Genomic DNA, 17,692 nt, shown 5'->3' with positions numbered 1-17,692 from the left:
GAAGTGAAAACTTCTTTAGCGTCGTTGTTTGACGACCTCTGTGGCGCAGTCCTCTGAACCGAGAGGTACCGGGTTCGATCCCCGGTCGGGTCATAATGGAAAATGATCTTTTTCTGATTGGCCCGGGTCTTGGATGTTTATCTATATGTGTATTTGTTGTAAAATATAGTATCATTGAGTCAGTATCCCATAACACAAGTCTCGAACTTACTTTGGGGCTAGCTCAATGTGTGTGATTTGTCCTAATATATTTATTTATTTATCAAAATTAGCCCAGTAGTTTTCGAATTTATTCGTTTAAAAAATACACAAATATATTATCTTTCAATATTCATAAATTTGCAGTATTTTATTGTTGAGGCCCAAAATTCCTCAACAAACGAATTAATATATAGCCCAGTGGTATAGCGCTCAAAGTTGCGCGACGAACCGTGACATCGCGGAGTCGCGTGTTCAAATCTATTCGTGTATCCCGAGATTGTGATCAATACTGGTATAGTCGGCGACAAATTGGATACATATATATAAATGACTATAGAATTAAGCTAGAAATTTAGGTTATTGTAACAGTTGCAGTTACGCAACTTTTGATTTTCCTTACATATTTATTATAAAAAAGCGTTTTTCACCAATAGGTGTGATTTCTGAGGATAAACATTCCTCATAAATCACACCTATAGTGTATTTTATTATTTATTATGTTTTTACCCAAGCAAAGCCGGGATGAACCGTTAGTTCTAAGATAATTTTCGTTCGCGAAAATATGCATGCTATTAATTAGAATCTTGTATAGTTTACTACATATTTGTAGTTGTTATATTCATAGATCTTTCAACGTTTTCTTGGTGATTGAACATAGAGTACCAACAAGGAAGTATTTTAAGTATATAGATACGTAGTAGGGTAGTATGAAAATCAATCTGCGCCCCGGGGCTTCGCTCCCGTGAGAATTTCGAGATAAAAAGTAATGGTACTTTTTATCTCGAATTAGTAATGGTACTAAGTAGGTATGGACCTATGTGTTATTCCAGATTATATTCTACACGTGTACCATATTTCCTAACAGCTTCCTAAAGAAACAAACAAACATACACACATACATACTCACAAACTTACGCATTTATAATATTAGTAGAGGAGATTTTTTGCATTTTGACATTCTGAAATTCTTATATCGCATGTGGTTTCCGCTTAGAAAGAATAGAACTGCTCCATCTTCCTCAGTGGATATATGGTACTAGTAGTATTGTATAATCTGTGTACGATGTAACAAGGGATAAGAATGGAAAAAAGGGATTTGGGCAACAATAGCAGTCCCAAAAATGGTTGACTCTTAAAAAATCTATCAATCATTTTTTTACGCGGGTCCTAGGCTTAGGGGCGCCACAGCCAGTATAAATAGTTTATTCGCATTAAATATGTTAAAAAAGGTAATGGTTAAAATATGAATATAAATGTTCCCAGCTGGTAAACTGGTGAGAAAATTAAAACAAATAAATTTTAAAAAATCGTTTATTATTACGGAACACTACCTTACTGGGGTAGATGTTAGTAATACTTACAATAATGTTACTACAACTATCTTACATTCACAACAGCATGAACACTTCCCGTTAGATTTTATAAAAAAAACAACAATTTTAAAATTACAATATGTCTATAAAGAGCACAAAATAAATGAGGCGCTGAGTCCTCTTGGTTGGCAACACTGGACTGGTGATTATCTACCAATCTTGACCATTCCATTTGGTGTTGCAATGACGAAAATATCGTTTTTTATCGTTTTTTTTATTTGTGGACAGACTGAAGATGGGAGCGACTGTAACTACGAAATTGGATACTAAAAATAAAATTTTATTGCCACACTCACATCACTAAATATCGTTACGGAATTAATAATAAATATCTAACAAAATATACCAGAAATCCATACAAAATAACTGTTATAACCTATTGTTAGTACATTTCACTAGAGTCGTAGCACATTATGACATTGCTCAACAAACATCCAATGTTTAGAACTTATACTAAACAGTCTCGGAAATAAGTACAGAAAAATACTAGTAGATTAATTTGTTTTCTTTAAAATACAGTATTCATAATCCTACAACGTTGGTATTATCGTAAGGTTCTATACTTAATGCTTTATTCTTGAATTTAAAATACCTACTTAGAAACTTAGGTTAAAATCTGCTGTATCAAGTTTAATAAATTTAAATTATTTCATTAACGAAAAAAAACATTAAACAGCAACATAATCAAAAATATTAGTTACAAAATTATTAACATTCTATTTTTGGTGTTAGTAATTAAAGTAATCTTAAAAATATTACAAATAAATACTTCGAAATGTTAAAAATTGATTGCACAGAAACTGAAAATATTTAAATGAGTAAGAATCCAAAATACAGAAAGCAAGAGAAAGAAAAAATAAACAGTTTTATTCTAATCTAAATAATTATTTTCTCAATGGCACTTCTCATGAATAAATACAAAGCAATAATGACTGATAAAATTATTATACACAGTGTATGTATGTCCACCCCGGGCTAACGAAGGCTAACGGACGCTTTCTATCTCTTTTTAGCAAACTACAAATTCCTACTACAGAAAGGGACAAGTATAGCCGAAAGTCCTTCATTGGCTTCGTATGGGCGGACATATTAGAACATTTGTGCGAATACAAATTTATCTTGTACATAATATGGCACAAGATATCAAGCTCAAAGAGTTTGATAGGTTATTTACATTAACAAAATACATTTAAGTATAGTTATTTAATTCTAAGGGATTATAAAAGTTGAGTACAAAATGAGACGGAATATAAATTGCCAGTGATAAAAATCACATAAGCTCATTGGAATTTGTGGACCACTTGTTTCACCCAACTACCCTTTGGATCTTTATCGTTTTCTACATCTTCATTGACAGAATTTTTAGAAGGAATGTTATCTCTTTCTACTGTACTATTCGATGTATCCTTGGTCTCTTTCATAGCACTCTCGCTGACGCTTCTTTCATACGTAGCCATTTTCGTTGTAATAGATTTCGGTCTAGCTAAAGGCGTAGGCTTCTTAATACTCGGAGTTGGTTTTACTATTTGGCTCTTAGACATTTGTTCAATCTCCATTCGCCTTTCTAAAACAGACTTGGCCATGACTTTCGGTGGTTCTATCGATGATCGCTTTTCTTCGTTCATAGATTTAACTTTTCGTGTTGCAGAATCGAGACTTGCTCTTTCAAAACCCATCCTTTTTAGATGTATACTGCCAGGAGTTAGCTTGTCTATTTCCTTCACATCTTCAATTGTTTCGTTTTTTATACCTATAATATTATTTAAATGTTTGTCTTTTGTCGATTCCGCCTTGCTCAATGGTTGCTTACATGTTATATTTCTTCTACTAGATTTTGTGATTGATTCGGATTTTTCTTCAGTTTTACTTACGTTATTTTTATTTAAGACATAAGTTTTGGCGTGGAAACTCGCTGATGATGGAATGCTAGTTATCTTAGGTTTGATAGGAACAGGTGGAGCCGCTTTGGATTTTATCTTTTCAGCGTTATACTCTGCAGCTGAATTAGAAGTATGAGTAAAGTGTGCTTTTGTTGTTTTGACTAAAACGCGGGCATGTAAACTGGAACTGTGACTAATATTTGTTGTAGATATTACATTTTGAGTTTTGAATGACGCCGTTCGTTTGATACTTTCGACTCGTGAAATTGTTTTGTTTGTAGTTTTTTCACCACTCGACTCTGTTTTTGTATCTTCAGACTCTTCTTGATCAGAATAAACAGCTGAATCTCTAAAAACATTTTCGTCAGTCACTTGTTCAATTTTCTCAAATGACTTTTCATAAAAACTATTATCAGAGTTAGTTTGTATAGTTGTAGAATCTTCAAAGGCATTTTGATTGGTTTTGCCATGACTCTCTAAATATGTACCTTCGCTTGATGATGTCACGAATGAAGAATTAGAAAATAAACTGTCTGGTCTAACAGAACTTCTATTAATTAGTATGTTGACATTCTGCGACATTGATTTTTCTTTCATTAAAGTAGTAGGATCAATATAGTCTGATTGTGCTATTCTAGCTCCTAATTGTTTACTTCCCTGCATGTAAATAGGTAATTTATTTAAACTTTGGTAGGAACTATTGTTAGATTTAGAGGGTGATGAGGTACTTGATACATTAGTCATTAAACTTACACCCTTTTCGTATGTTGGACATGCTATATCGTGCTTTTGATTTATATTATCACAACTATGAGATAAAGCATCTAAGTTATTTTTTTCAAGTTGACTATCAGTTAATGTCGTATGTTCGTATGTACTTTTACTCAATGCTTCAGTGTTCATTACATTTACAAATGATGACGTAGATGGATTCACACCTGTAGATGTAATAACAACTTTAATTTCATTTTTCAAAGAATTATTTTGCACATCTTCTGTAACGTGAGGTTTTATTTCATTTTTGTTGTCATCAGAGTGTTCATCTCCAATAATACTTTTGAATCGTTGTAGTAAATTTTTTGAATAATTTCTTGGATTTAAAGCAGATTTCTTTTCATTGGATGGACTTTTCACATCCGATTTTCCGCTGTCGGGACTGCTTTGATCATTAGCGTTTTCAGTATCATCATTGCTCTTACGACTTTTGAATCTACTCAAAACATTTTTTAATGATAACATATTCCCAGTAGGCTTATATATTTTGTGTTCTGGGTGAAATATTTCGATATCAGAAGGATTGTCTTCATTTTGCTCAGAAGGTAAAATTTCACAAGACGATGTAGTGGAAATATTTAAGTTTGGCTGTGATGCTGTAAGTAAATTTTCATTTTTGTTTTTATCGAGTTTCATGTCCTCAAAATTATTTTTATAACATCTATCAATTTCCTCTTCCAATTCCAAAGTAGACTGACTAATATTTTGAGTATATTCTATATCACTTGTTTTTGAATTTCTTTTAAATTTGAGAATATCTCCTTCACTCATGTAATTTTCAACATCGTCATAGCTAATTTCACTTTTGTCTGATGCTATGGTGTATGGTCTGTCAGTACTCATTACCTTGCCATCTCTATTTAGATATGTTTTACTATTGCTGTTTGGTTTGCATTTAAACGAGCATATATTGTTTTCTTCTGGATTACTTGTTAGTACTTGAAAACTACGTGGTAGTGAACCAGACTTTCTGTCACGCGATACATTGAAGTGTTCTTTTTGCCGACTTAACCAGATTTCTGGAGTATTCGGACTCTGTTGACTGGCATTCATGGGTAAATAATCACTAGCAGGTAGAGAATCAGGAGCTTCCTCTCTTTTTCTTCTAAATTCTAAAAGCGTGTCGTATACATTTTCTTTATCAGTTTTAGGTGGTCCTTTTGTCTCCATGTGTTCGTAATAATCTTTACTTTGCGCAGCAGGCTTTTCAGGAGATATTGGAACATCGTATATAGTCTCAGGTTCATTTCTACTGATTTGATCAAATGATAAGTACACATAGTCGGATTCTGGTGCTAAGACTTTATTTTCGAAAGGGATTTGGTCTTTGTTAGGCGGTGAAGGCAATCTTCTAGGTCTCGCAATATGCGTATGATGTTGAATTAATTTACTCTTGTTATTTAGAGAGTGCAGATTTTCTGTTTCTTTACTCTCGCATCTTAATGTCTCGTAAATATGATCGTCATCAGGTGGTTCAATGGGTTCTATTTCTATACATTTATTTTTATTACCTTCTTCAAAACTTTGACTGAAATCTATGTTTTCTGATATCTGTCGCCCGTATTTTGTGTTCAATTTTGCAGATTCACAGTTTTTCTGTAAAATCACCTGCTCTGGATTAGAATGTGATTTTAATAGCCTCTGATGTCTTCTTTGGGCGCTGTTTCTAAGTTGTTGCTTTTTCAATAATCTTTGAAATTCTCTGTTTTGCATCAATAACTGTGAAATAATTTGTTCAAGTGGCTTCTCAGCGTCATTTTCTTGAGTTTCTTCAGCAGGTTCTTGCTCTTCTTCATTCATTTTATCCTCTGTTTCTGAACCTTCATTAATAACTTTCTGTTTATTTAAGTACTTTACTTTTTCTAATTCATTTTTCTTAAATGAATCTGTCTTCTCTATCAACTTTTTATAAGTTTCCTCATCTATATCTTCATCTTTACTAATGGTTTCAGGGACTTCTAATCTCTTCGGCACGTCTTTAGGCTTATCAATGTTAAGGCTATCGTTTGATTCTGATATGTGTAATATGTTTTCAGTAGACACGTCTGTCGAAAAGTCAGCATAAAACTTGGCAGTCGTGTCAGCGCCAAGACGTAGGCCTTTGGCCCTATTTTTCTTTAACTTAGATATCTTCTTTGGTATATTTTTCGTATTGTACATTCTAATCTCTAAACCAGGCTTTCCGTTCCTTTTAGTATTGTCTAATTCTGGGTCAGAGATTAGTACTCCGTCGCTACTCCTAGTTTTTTTACTAATTCTATTCGATCCACAATTCCTACATTCAAATTCAATTTTTTCAAAACCACGACCGTCATTTTTGTCACTATCACTATCTAGAGATCTTTTTGATGCAACGCCTGTATTATTTTGTGGAAGTCCAGGTTCAGATTTCCTTCTCCATGTACCTATTTTAGATAACTTTGACCGTTGAGGATCATCTTTCGATTTCGATCGTATCACCTCTTTATGTTTCTCACCGTCATTACATCTAGACTTTCTAGAATGTATCGTGCTTGTCGAATCAGTGACAACGATATTTTCTTTTATTTTAGCGCACTTCAGACATGTTTTAGGAATATTTCTTATATTTGTTAAAGAATTATTATCAGTAATATCATTACTCTTTGTTCCTTCTGTGTAACCAACGATGTTATCAGAAGAATGATACCCACGAGTTTTTGTAAGAGAATTTGTGAATTCTTTGCCGAAACTTTCCTGAGAAGATTTGAAGTCTGAACATTTACAACTCGAGGGTTTCCTTTCAAGATGTTCAGCGCTTCCTGAATCAATATAATGTAGTAATCTATCACACTCTGGACATTTTTCACCGATTATTTCATTGTCCTCTCTACAACCGCATGCTTTTTTATTTTTGTCTTTAGAAGTTTCCGTTTCACAGTCCGAACATAGATCAACATAACAGTTATCACAAGTATAATCTATACCTTTTTCGGCTGAGAATTGTACACAATCACAATCTTGACCGGCTTCAGTTCTAGAAATAGGCACAGTATATTTCCTGTTGCCTTTCTTCAGTCTCCCTCTGGTGCCGTTTTCGAAACTTTTTCTCCTTTCTCTGTCCAGTTTTCGCTTTTCTAGATATTCTGGAGCTGATAGCTGCTTTCTCATTGATGCTTGAGTTATGAGGTTGTGTGACTTCTCCGCCAGCATGTCATCTGTGAAATAAAACAAAATAGTTCAGATTCTGACGTCTAAAGACATACAGATGTTTTCATAGACTTGATATTGAAGTAACATTTGTAACTTTCTTATTATTATCAATTATTTATTTTTCATACCATCAGTTTTGTTCTGTCCAAGCTCCATCACCAACTGTCTGGCGTGTGACGGTATCACAGCTTGGTAATTTTCCAGTATTACCTGTAATGGGATTAATGATAACATTAACATTTTGTTATTAAAAATGTATACGTATAGAAAATTGGTGTAAAAACGTAGAGCTCATTGCATGTATATTAACGTCAAGGTTTCTGTGGTCTGCTCTTAGAGTGTATTGATTACTAACACTGGTGTCAGATTTTATTCAATTCGCCTAAAAGCATCTGGCTTGCACTTCACGACTACCTAGCGCGTCTAGGAACAATTAATCATACTAGATAACTTAAACTGTCAACCAGTGTGCAGGTTTCCTCACGACATTTTCCTTCACCGGAAGCAAATGATGGTCTATGAAAACTACTATACATGATTCGGATTGATATACAAACTTATAGGGCAAAATTAGTCGAACCTGGGACCTTTCGATCACAGGCGGGCAGTCTTAACAACTTGACCTCCTTGACCTCTTCATTAAAATGTGATAATAATATCATTCAATCACTCGAGTACCACGATTACTAATTGCCAAAGCAATTTGAACTCACCCGCTTGATCAACAAGGTCCACTCTCTCTTGTGGCGCGCCGAGCGCGCCTGCAGCGTGAGCTGCGCGCGCGGCGCGTCCCACGGGATCACGTGGAACGACAGCGGCGCGCCCGCTATCGACTCCACCAGCATCATATTGTTGCACTGAAGTAAATTATTTAAAAATTCTACTAATATTATAAATTCGAAAGCTTGTAGTTGTGTGTGTATGTATATTTGTTACTATTTCACGCAATATGAGACTTTGGTACATGGGTGGGTAGAATAAGAGTACAACCTGGAATAACATATCGGGTACTTTTTATCCCGGAATTCCCACGGGAGCGAAGCCTCGGGGCGCAGCTAGTATAATAAAAATTTTATTCGTAGCATAAACTTCTCAGCGAAAAAAAAATCTGATTATGCCACAGTCGATGAAGAATTTTAGTAGAACATATTATAGTTTTCTATAATAAAATGTGGTCACAGTTGACTAAACGGATTAAAGTGGCTACCGTTTTTTATGTAGTCAACTGTGACTACATTGCGTAATGTAATTTTTCTGATAAAATTATTTGTCCATTGATTCTAAGTCGAAATTTAAAATGCATGGAATTAGTATGTACTCCAATATCATGTCAATGTTATTGAATATCAAAATTTCAATTATTCCATTTTGAAATTATTCTCACCATGATGTGTGTCTTGTATGCCAGTATCCCGTCCTCTCTGTTCTTGGTGACCAGCAGCATCTTGTCGAAGAGAAAGGCGTGACGCATCGCCTTTGCGCCGAACACTCTAAAAAATTTGGGAACAATGGGAATTCTGGGAATATTGCAAATGAGCTAGGTACTTATTAAAAGATGGATGGTTTGATAATGAACAAGTTTCAGATTGTCTTTGAAATATATCGAATCTACAATTTAGGGAAATGGAAGGCAAAAGTGAATATGAATTTTTATTTTTGTGTGTTGTTTTATCTAGACCTCATATGTACTTCCCACCAGGCTAGGTTGAGGTCAAGCGACATGAAGCTCAAAAATTCTATACATTCATGAATAGATTTATTTTCTTTTTTTTTTCGAATTACTCGAAGATTCCAAAATTATACTGATAAAGTGAGTCTCTTCTCTTTAGGATACTAACTAAAGGCCATCACATTTTGTCTCGATTCTTCTGACAAATAGATTGCTTTATATATACCTGAAGAAGTAATTATTTTGAAATATATATTCCTATAAAATGGGCACGTTTACTGCTGCACATAAAATTAAAAAAATAGGTCACACAAACTACTCACGACTTCTAATTTAATGTTTTAAGTATTTACCTGAATGTCCCTTCGGCACACAACTCTCCGTACGTGGTCAAGTCAGGCCCATTCCAGCCATACAAAAGGGACTGGATCTCCTGAAACACGACGTAATTAAATTTTCCACAGGAACAGTTATTCTTCCGGAATGAAAGGTACCCTATGTCTCATTCCCATACTTCAAACTACATGTATGCAGATTGTTTGAGTAAGATAAACCGTGAAGAGGTATCAAACAAACTTACTTTCGCATTTATAATATTAGTTAGGATTAGGATAGTATTTCAATACATAAGATGAAATGAAAATTATACAGTCCAATAATGTTCTGTGTTTACAAACTTATATTTAGATTCACCAGTCCTGATGTTTGTATGTTTTCTTGTCAACAGAATCTCTAACCAACGACAATAAAAGCTTAAACCAAAAATAATATTCTTGTATTCCAAATTTCCACACAACGAGTCACAAATCGAAATTTTATACGGAAATAAAATATGATTTACTTTGTTCGATTAAATTGATTTGATCCGATTGATGAGATCCTTCTTTATAAAAGTCTAGAACTAGAAATGTTTATTCAATCAGAGTTTTCTCCCCACCTGTACCCTGACGGCGTGTTCATGCCTCCTCTTCATGTCGTCGATGTGCTGAGCGATGCCTGTCATCTTCAGCAGAGCATATTCGGTCTCCCGGGACGCGCATTGCTTCACAACGTTCTGGAAAAAACAATATACCTAAACATTACAGACCTTTTTGCAACGATTCTTCGATGAACTACTGAGTGTTCAATAGAAAATTTCGACAAACATGAGTTTAATCTTTTAAGGCATTCATGGGCCTAGCCTATTATGAGGTTTTTATATCATTTTATTTAAATGTGAGATGACTGCTTTTGTGGAGAGGTATCCAAAAAATATTAAAACTTAGTATTGGTTCATCTAAGCGTTTGCCCGCGGGTGCTTCCCAGCCACTTCCCTAGTTGCCAAAAAATTGGCATGCACATTACCAACAGCCCCCAAACCATTACTATTGCAATATAAAATGGTATTCTAGCCAATGTTAACCCTGAAACTTCTAAAAATATTCATATTTACCTGCAGCAATAAATGGTACTTCAATATCCTCTGGACCGGCTTCAGCAGATACGACGCCAGTGGTAGTGGATGACACAACGCCAGTTGTTTCTCCCTAAACTCCCGCGCACTATCAGGCTGTGAAGCTAGGGCTGCCAGCCGCTTCATTGTGCAAGGGTAGCCCGTGCAGTAAGAGGTGTAGACGGAGAAGCCAGTCGTGTTGTTGACGAAACAGCGGGCAATACAAGTAGCATCCAACTGGCAGGAGTTGAGCTCTTCACAGAGCGATCTGAAATTGATTCGTATTTTTAAATAAGGTTGGTCAAAAGCATTTTCGGAAAAGTTTATTCTATTGCACTAGATCGCAACTGTTTAGATGAATATTCAACCGATTGTTAGCTGTTGGATATTGGCAAATGAATTGAAATTAATAACAACAGTAAGTTTTATTTGTAGACCTAATAAGTGTTATTGAAAACCGGACCAAGTGCATTGTAAATTGTAAAACACTTTTTTTAAGTATAGGTCATTGAAATATCGTAAATGCGATATTACATCTATGAAAGTAAATATAATTTTTTGCACCCACATAGCAATTTCTGTATGACCCAAAGGTTGGCTGTTAGATAATGCTTTACCAAATACTTTTACAAATTGTGCAATAAAGTATAAAAAAATCACTTAATCACCTCTACTTTGATGTAGATATAAACTCTAATTTGTGTTAATATCTTACATTAATACTGTTACCTAATCCTGCAATGTGGGCCGAATTAACTTCACGGTTAAATGGCTCATTTATCGGCGCCTTTGATGTTCTTACAAAACGTCAAAGTTACGGCTTTATGGACTATTTCCTATGCTTTATGGAGTCGTGAAAATGTTTGCATTGGCATGATTTTATATATCGAAGCAATTTCATTAAAAAACACGTTATCATCCTAAGATAGTCCTGTTTTACTCTCGTCTGGATGTAAATATTTATCTCTATTATTTATTATATTTTGTTGTTTATATTTAATACTATTGATTTTCCTTCGACCATTGAATTAGTAGGTACTGTACCTACTACTTCCATGACCTCGACGTCTTAGTTCACTTTTTCCCTTTCCACCAAATCAAATGGTTTCACTTTCGAATGGCTGGAAGAAATGGCTTTTGCGATAAGTCCGCCTTTGCAAGCAAAATATAAAAATAATAGCTATCTATGTAGAAATAAATGATTTATTTCACTGTTGTCTATTTAATACGTACAAAGAATTTTTTTAAAGAAGTACTTTATATTTAGAAGCAAAATATAAATATTCAAACATAAATGAGATGAGAGATACTTAACTAAAATTTCTTCTTTAAATAGTGTAATAAAGAATACATTCTACATATGTATATTTTGCTTCTAAATATCAAGTACTTTTTAAAAAAATCTCTTTGTATTAAATAGACAACAGTGAAATAAATTATTTTCTTGTTTTCACATCCATCGAATTTGGTATGGCCAAAGTAATTTAGCAAAAGTTTTTTAACACAAACAATTTCGTAAATACATCCATATTAAGCCTAAAATCGTAAAATCTGAGTTTTACCGCGTAACATGACATCACGTAACCTTATTCCTCAGTTATCTACTGTCAGTAAACATAAATACGGAACAGTGTAATGACCTTGCTAAACTCGGTAACGATTTAACCAAAGAATTACCTATTCATCCTCAAAAAACCTTATACCTTTTTACCATTTTCTGTTTGATCCGAAGGTTTGACTTCAAAAACAAGTCATGTTAGGTTTTCTTGTTGTATCATAGTTTAAATATTATAAATGCTTTCAAGGTTCCTAAGATTTTATTAATGGCCAGTTATTAAGATAAAATCGTTGATTAAAAATAAATTTATTTCGGTCAAGATCACCTACATTTTAGTGTGATTACGTATTTGGCATTATGAAAATTTCCAAATATTCCTAAATACATACATTGCTATTTTAATTACTTATAATATTAAAAAATATATCAATTCAGCGTTAGATACAACCTTGGGCTTTTAAACTTCGACTTTGGTCTTACATATGACCGCACCTGCCTGGAGGCAGCCTCTCAGCTATCAAGGCTTCTGGAGTGTTTGTATTTTAGGGCGGGAACCACACGTGTTGTCAGATTTGACATAGTTTGAAGATATTAATGTATCCTTGTTCCACTCCATGACAAGGATAATAAACAACACAGGTCCCAGTATACAACCTTGCGGAACCCCATAAAATTTTCCCGAACAGAAGTCCGAGTAGTAAAACGGCAATGGTTTATGCGCACACGCAGTGCGCCGGATTGGTTTACGAAGAGGTATCCAGTTCGTGTAGCAGTGAAACTGGATCTAAATCTGTGGTTAGCGATAAATATAGAATAGAACGCATTACTTGAAACCTTAGTGGGAACTTGAGGAACTAAAATGTTAGTTCAGTTCTTTGTAGAATTATTTATATTTTATTTTACTTGTGACTACAGGACAAACATAACGCACAAATTATTACTATACATGACGTGAATGTGTTCGTTATTATCATCATTATAATAGCTTAACAATCTTTTCGACCCACTACTGAGCTTAGGCCTTCTTTCGCATACGGACCATCATACTAATATTATAGAAGTTCATTATCTGTCTGTCACGCTTTCATGGCTAAATCGCGGGGCTAAACCGATTTTAATGAAATTTGTAACAATAATATTTAATGACCCGAAGTCGAAATATACGCCGGTCAGAGCAGTAGAGCAATACAATTGAAATGCGTATTGATGTAAAAACTTATAGACATTTTTTAATAAACCCCTATTTTCGCGAATTTTATACCCTGTAAAATTGCCTCTATTCACCCCTTAGAGTGACAGGCACGAACGAAACTATTCGTGGACACAATAAGTCATCTGAATATACGCATAAAACTGTACAGATAAAAGTGCGGGCCAGTGGTGCCCAAACTTTGTCTTGCAAAATTAGGTTCTCACTCTCTCTCTCATCTTCGAGTATTCTATGATAATTTAAAACAATATCATATCGTCAATAATTTTTTTTTCTGATAGTGATAAAGCTTTTCTATTTCTTATTTTAAATCTTTTTTTTTTTTGAGTTCACAATGTAAATATAACAATTCACAAATAGGAAAATAAGTATATAGTAGTACTTATTTTTCTTATATCTATAAAAATTTCTTCCAATAGACACGCAAAAGTTTTCTTTGATATAATAAAAAAATCGCGAGTTTTGTAAATTTACTTGTATTTATCATTTTTTCCGACATCTGGCAGAGAATGCCTCATGGCTTTTTATTTTATTTGGTTGTTTAAATAAATTTAAAATATCTGTTTTTGTCAAAACTTTGAGCACCACTGGCACAGCCTTCCTTTGCTTTATATACTCCACCCTCGGTCGTTCCCTGCTATTATTTTAACACCCTTCATCCGACGCTTTGTGGCATGTGGTCCCGCCCTACGATAGAACCATTCCATTCCCAGCCGTGGATATCGTACGGGGCGATTAAGGGACCTAGTTCTTTAATTCCCGATCAAAAAGAGGTTACTACTTTCCTTTCGAGAGTGATATTACTACCGATGCCACATTTATTCAAGTCGCCTTAAGACATCTGACACAACTTATATGAATACCATCATACATGGTAGATAGTATGGCTACTAGTAATCTAGATTAGATCGAAACGAACAGTGTAGGTACACTCAGATTTTAATCTCGTTAATACACTCAGATTTTCATCTACTTAATAAAAGTAAACATCGTCAACTTTGACGTTAACTTTAAAGTACGCCACTTTGTCTAAACGTCGTCAGCGGCGCGCCGGTTAAAATCAACGTCAAATTCGACAAAGCCACCCTAAGTGGTATATTCGAGGCTCTTTTGGTAACTGTAAAGTAAACAGAGCCCTGTTTTAGTAATTTGTAATGTTCTCAGCATTTTTTTTTTCTTGATCTATAGTTCTTGGCAAAGATATTACCTGTTGAAAGCATAGATGTCTTCGATATTGTTGAACAATTCTGTCAACTCTTCGTCGGAGAAGGTGGACTCTCGTCGCCAGACGTGAAGGTAGCCCTGAAAAATAGAGAAAGCCCTAAATAAAAAAAAAATCTCTCTCTAATAATTGCGTGTTTTCGGTTTCATCTGGGGCTATGACACCAGACTCAGTTTAAAAAAAAACTCCGGGAGCGCCGGCAGAAGTGAAAACTTGAATATTAACGTTGTGCATTTTTAACGTCTTACGAATGTTCAATTGGGTCACGTGTCCTGCCTGACATGAGTTTAAATTTTTTTTACCCATCACAAAAAGTGCACAACGCCGCCAAAGTTTTCATAAAACTTTAAAATTGAAAGATTCGACTGTGATTTTCCTAGCGGTCTCTGTGTCCCTGTGTTCAGTTGTCTCGCAGGTACACCCACGGGAGGGTATCCTTTATTAGAAATTTATATTAAAGTTGATTTGACTTAAAAACCCTTCAAATTCAAAATTCTTCATTCAATTTAGGATGATATACATCACTTATTGACGTCAAAAAATTACTTAAACTACTTAGTTTAAGCCGGCAGTAGACTTCTACTGCCGGCTTCCAAAGCGCAGATGAAGAAGAAGCGGCGCAACAAGCTTCACCGCAGCCTTTTCTCCAAGGGCGTCAATTAACAAATATAGGTCTTATACATATATTAAAAATTAGGAGGACGAATTTACATCATTATTATTGCCAACGTTACCTTTTATGCTCAAAAGACATAAAAGAAAGAAAATCTACAATATTAAAATATATGTATATAATATATAAAAAAATAATATATTAAGCTTGTGTCTACATTAAGTTTTTGATATTGTAATTTGTTGAAACATAGACTTAAAATATATAGAATAGAACTATCTTTTGCCCGCGGCCTCAACCACGTGAATTTCCCACGGGAGCAGTTATTTTTCCGGGATAAAAGATTACACTACTTTTCTGTACTTAAAACTAAATGAATGCAAATTTTTTCGAAATGATTTGTTACAATGATGAAGGTAACATATAAACTCACTTTCGCAATTATAATATTAGCTAGGATATACCGTTATTCTCAAGTTTTCTAATGCAATACTATTTTGACCTAAAAACTTTACGACTAAACCACGAGCATGCGCAGTGACAGCTGACTGAAGACCACACAATGGTCAATTTAGCTGCTACATTGTAGGATTTAATTTGAGAAGTAAGTGGGTGCGTGTACAATAAATACATACATACATACAACAACTAAATTAAAATACTGTTAATGTTCTTGATAACTTAAGTACCTATCCCAAGTAACTAGTCCTACTTACATAATCTTAAAATTTCAAGTCTTATTTTTTTTTGAAAAAAAAAACACTAAAATTATAAACATAACATCCATACTTCCATACTTAATAAGTACGTGAAAGTCTGTCTGTGCCGCCTTCACGGCTAAACCGCAGGACTGAATTTGATGAAATTTGGTATGCACGTAGTTAAAAATCCTCGTTCAAATACCAATTTGCTACTTTTTCAAAAATCTACCTCCGAGTGAAGTGTGTAATGAGGAGTGATTTGTATGAAAATACTAAAAATCATAAAATATTAACATCCGTATAATAATAATTAATCAGGTTATGATTTTATCACAAAAATGCAACGTTAATAATAAAATGTATGGATTTAAGATGAAAACTCGGTGACTAAATAATTTCTTGCAATATATACCTTCGCCCAACGGAAAAAAACGAACTTTTTAATTTAATTTAATAATCAAAAATCAAATAGGCTGTCAGTTAGTCAGACGCGGCAGAGGGCTTAGGATATAAAGATATGCTTTGCAGGACATTTCACTCCTTAATCCTACAAATATTATATATGCGGAAGTTTGTGAGGATGTGCGTATGTGGGTATGTTTGTTACTCTTTCACGCAAAATCAGCTGGACCGATTGTTGCGAAATTTGGTACACGGGTAGAACATAACCTGGAATAAGACATAGGGTACTTTTTATCCCGAAATTCCCACGGGAGCGAAGCTCCGGGGCACAGATATTATATTTAAACGTGAATTTACCACTGTAACAAATAGAGTGTACTAAATAAGGAGTATATTCGTGATCTAGCAATCGGTTTATCATAAGGTTTTATCTTTCTTGAACTTTCTAAATTCGGAGCAGGGCTGCCAACTTGCTAAAAATTTATAGAATTAGTTAATTCAGTAATTATACTCTAAAACTCTAATTTAAAGAACAAAACAAGACTCTTCAAATATTACTTAAAAATAAATCAAAATCAAATCATTTATTCAGAAATTAGGCCTTCACAGGCACTTTTTCACGTCATATAAACGTCAATAAACTAAACATAGACATTATACCTTAACGTGCTAATTTATTTTAATTAATTTATTTATTTTAATGTGAGGACCTTTTAATGCCAAATGTTTCTTAAATAAAAATAAAATATATTTTTTTCAGTTGTATAGCACACTATATGTTGCCCGGGGCTTGGCTCCTGTGTGAATTTTGAGATAAAATATATCCTATAGCAATCTTGGATAATGTACCTTTCTAATGGTGAAAGAATTTTTGAAATCGGTTGGTTAGTTTCGGAGATTACCCCGCTCAAACATATAAACTCACAGAGTCACAAACTCACAAACGCTTACTTCTTCATAATAATAGTATAGAATATATAAGAATTAACGATTGTATAATGTTGTCCTGGGTTCAAAAAGGCTGGCTGCATTTAATTTTATTTTTTATTTTTCGAGTCGTAGTATTGGAACTTAAGAATAAATAGAAGAAAAAATTAATCATTTTTTATTTTAACCCGCTTTACCTTTGGGGCGATACAATTTTGCATATCACTATATGTACTTCGTATATTTGTTTGTACACACGGTGAAAACCAGGCGACATGTAGTGCAATAAACTTTATAAAATAGAAATCTAAATAATTTGATGTGGGCGTAAAACTTTCTTCATTGTGGGCGGACGGATATATGCGTTTGAAGTGTATTAGCGACACTTGCGCGAAAGACAAATGCGCGAAAGATACAAGCAAATAGAGTTTCCCGTGGGAAAATCATGCGGGCGGAGCCGCTGGTAAAAACTAGTAAAATATAACATTGTTAATTTTTTTTTTAAACCAATAAAAATACAATACAACCTGCCTGACATGATCCCTCTTTGGGGTAGTTG

The 17,692-nt window shown here is 34.1% G+C and overlaps 1 protein-coding gene across 1 annotated transcript in view; it reads right to left on the bottom strand.

The window, feature by feature from the left end:
* Positions 1 to 1,498: 1,498 nt before the first annotated feature.
* The window catches only part of GEFmeso (Guanine nucleotide exchange factor in mesoderm), a 67,868-nt gene continuing 51,674 nt past the window's right edge, over positions 1,499 to 17,692 (bottom strand). The window contains exons 4-11 of the mRNA XM_053764638.2: positions 14,476 to 14,570; positions 10,501 to 10,768; positions 10,006 to 10,122; positions 9,422 to 9,501; positions 8,784 to 8,889; positions 8,113 to 8,256; positions 7,528 to 7,609; positions 1,499 to 7,404 (exon numbers count right to left, since the gene is read on the bottom strand). Of these exons, the coding sequence (XP_053620613.1) occupies positions 2,855 to 7,404; positions 7,528 to 7,609; positions 8,113 to 8,256; positions 8,784 to 8,889; positions 9,422 to 9,501; positions 10,006 to 10,122; positions 10,501 to 10,768; positions 14,476 to 14,570 (5,442 nt within the window). The 3' untranslated portion in view covers positions 1,499 to 2,854. The remainder of the gene's footprint in view (positions 7,405 to 7,527; positions 7,610 to 8,112; positions 8,257 to 8,783; positions 8,890 to 9,421; positions 9,502 to 10,005; positions 10,123 to 10,500; positions 10,769 to 14,475; positions 14,571 to 17,692) is intronic.

This window comes from Plodia interpunctella, chromosome 26, assembly GCF_027563975.2.
Source record: "Plodia interpunctella isolate USDA-ARS_2022_Savannah chromosome 26, ilPloInte3.2, whole genome shotgun sequence".
Taxonomy (NCBI): domain Eukaryota; kingdom Metazoa; phylum Arthropoda; class Insecta; order Lepidoptera; family Pyralidae; genus Plodia; species Plodia interpunctella.
The sequence above is the reverse complement of the archived record's forward strand: the minus strand, read 5'-3'. Positions and strand labels throughout refer to the sequence as shown.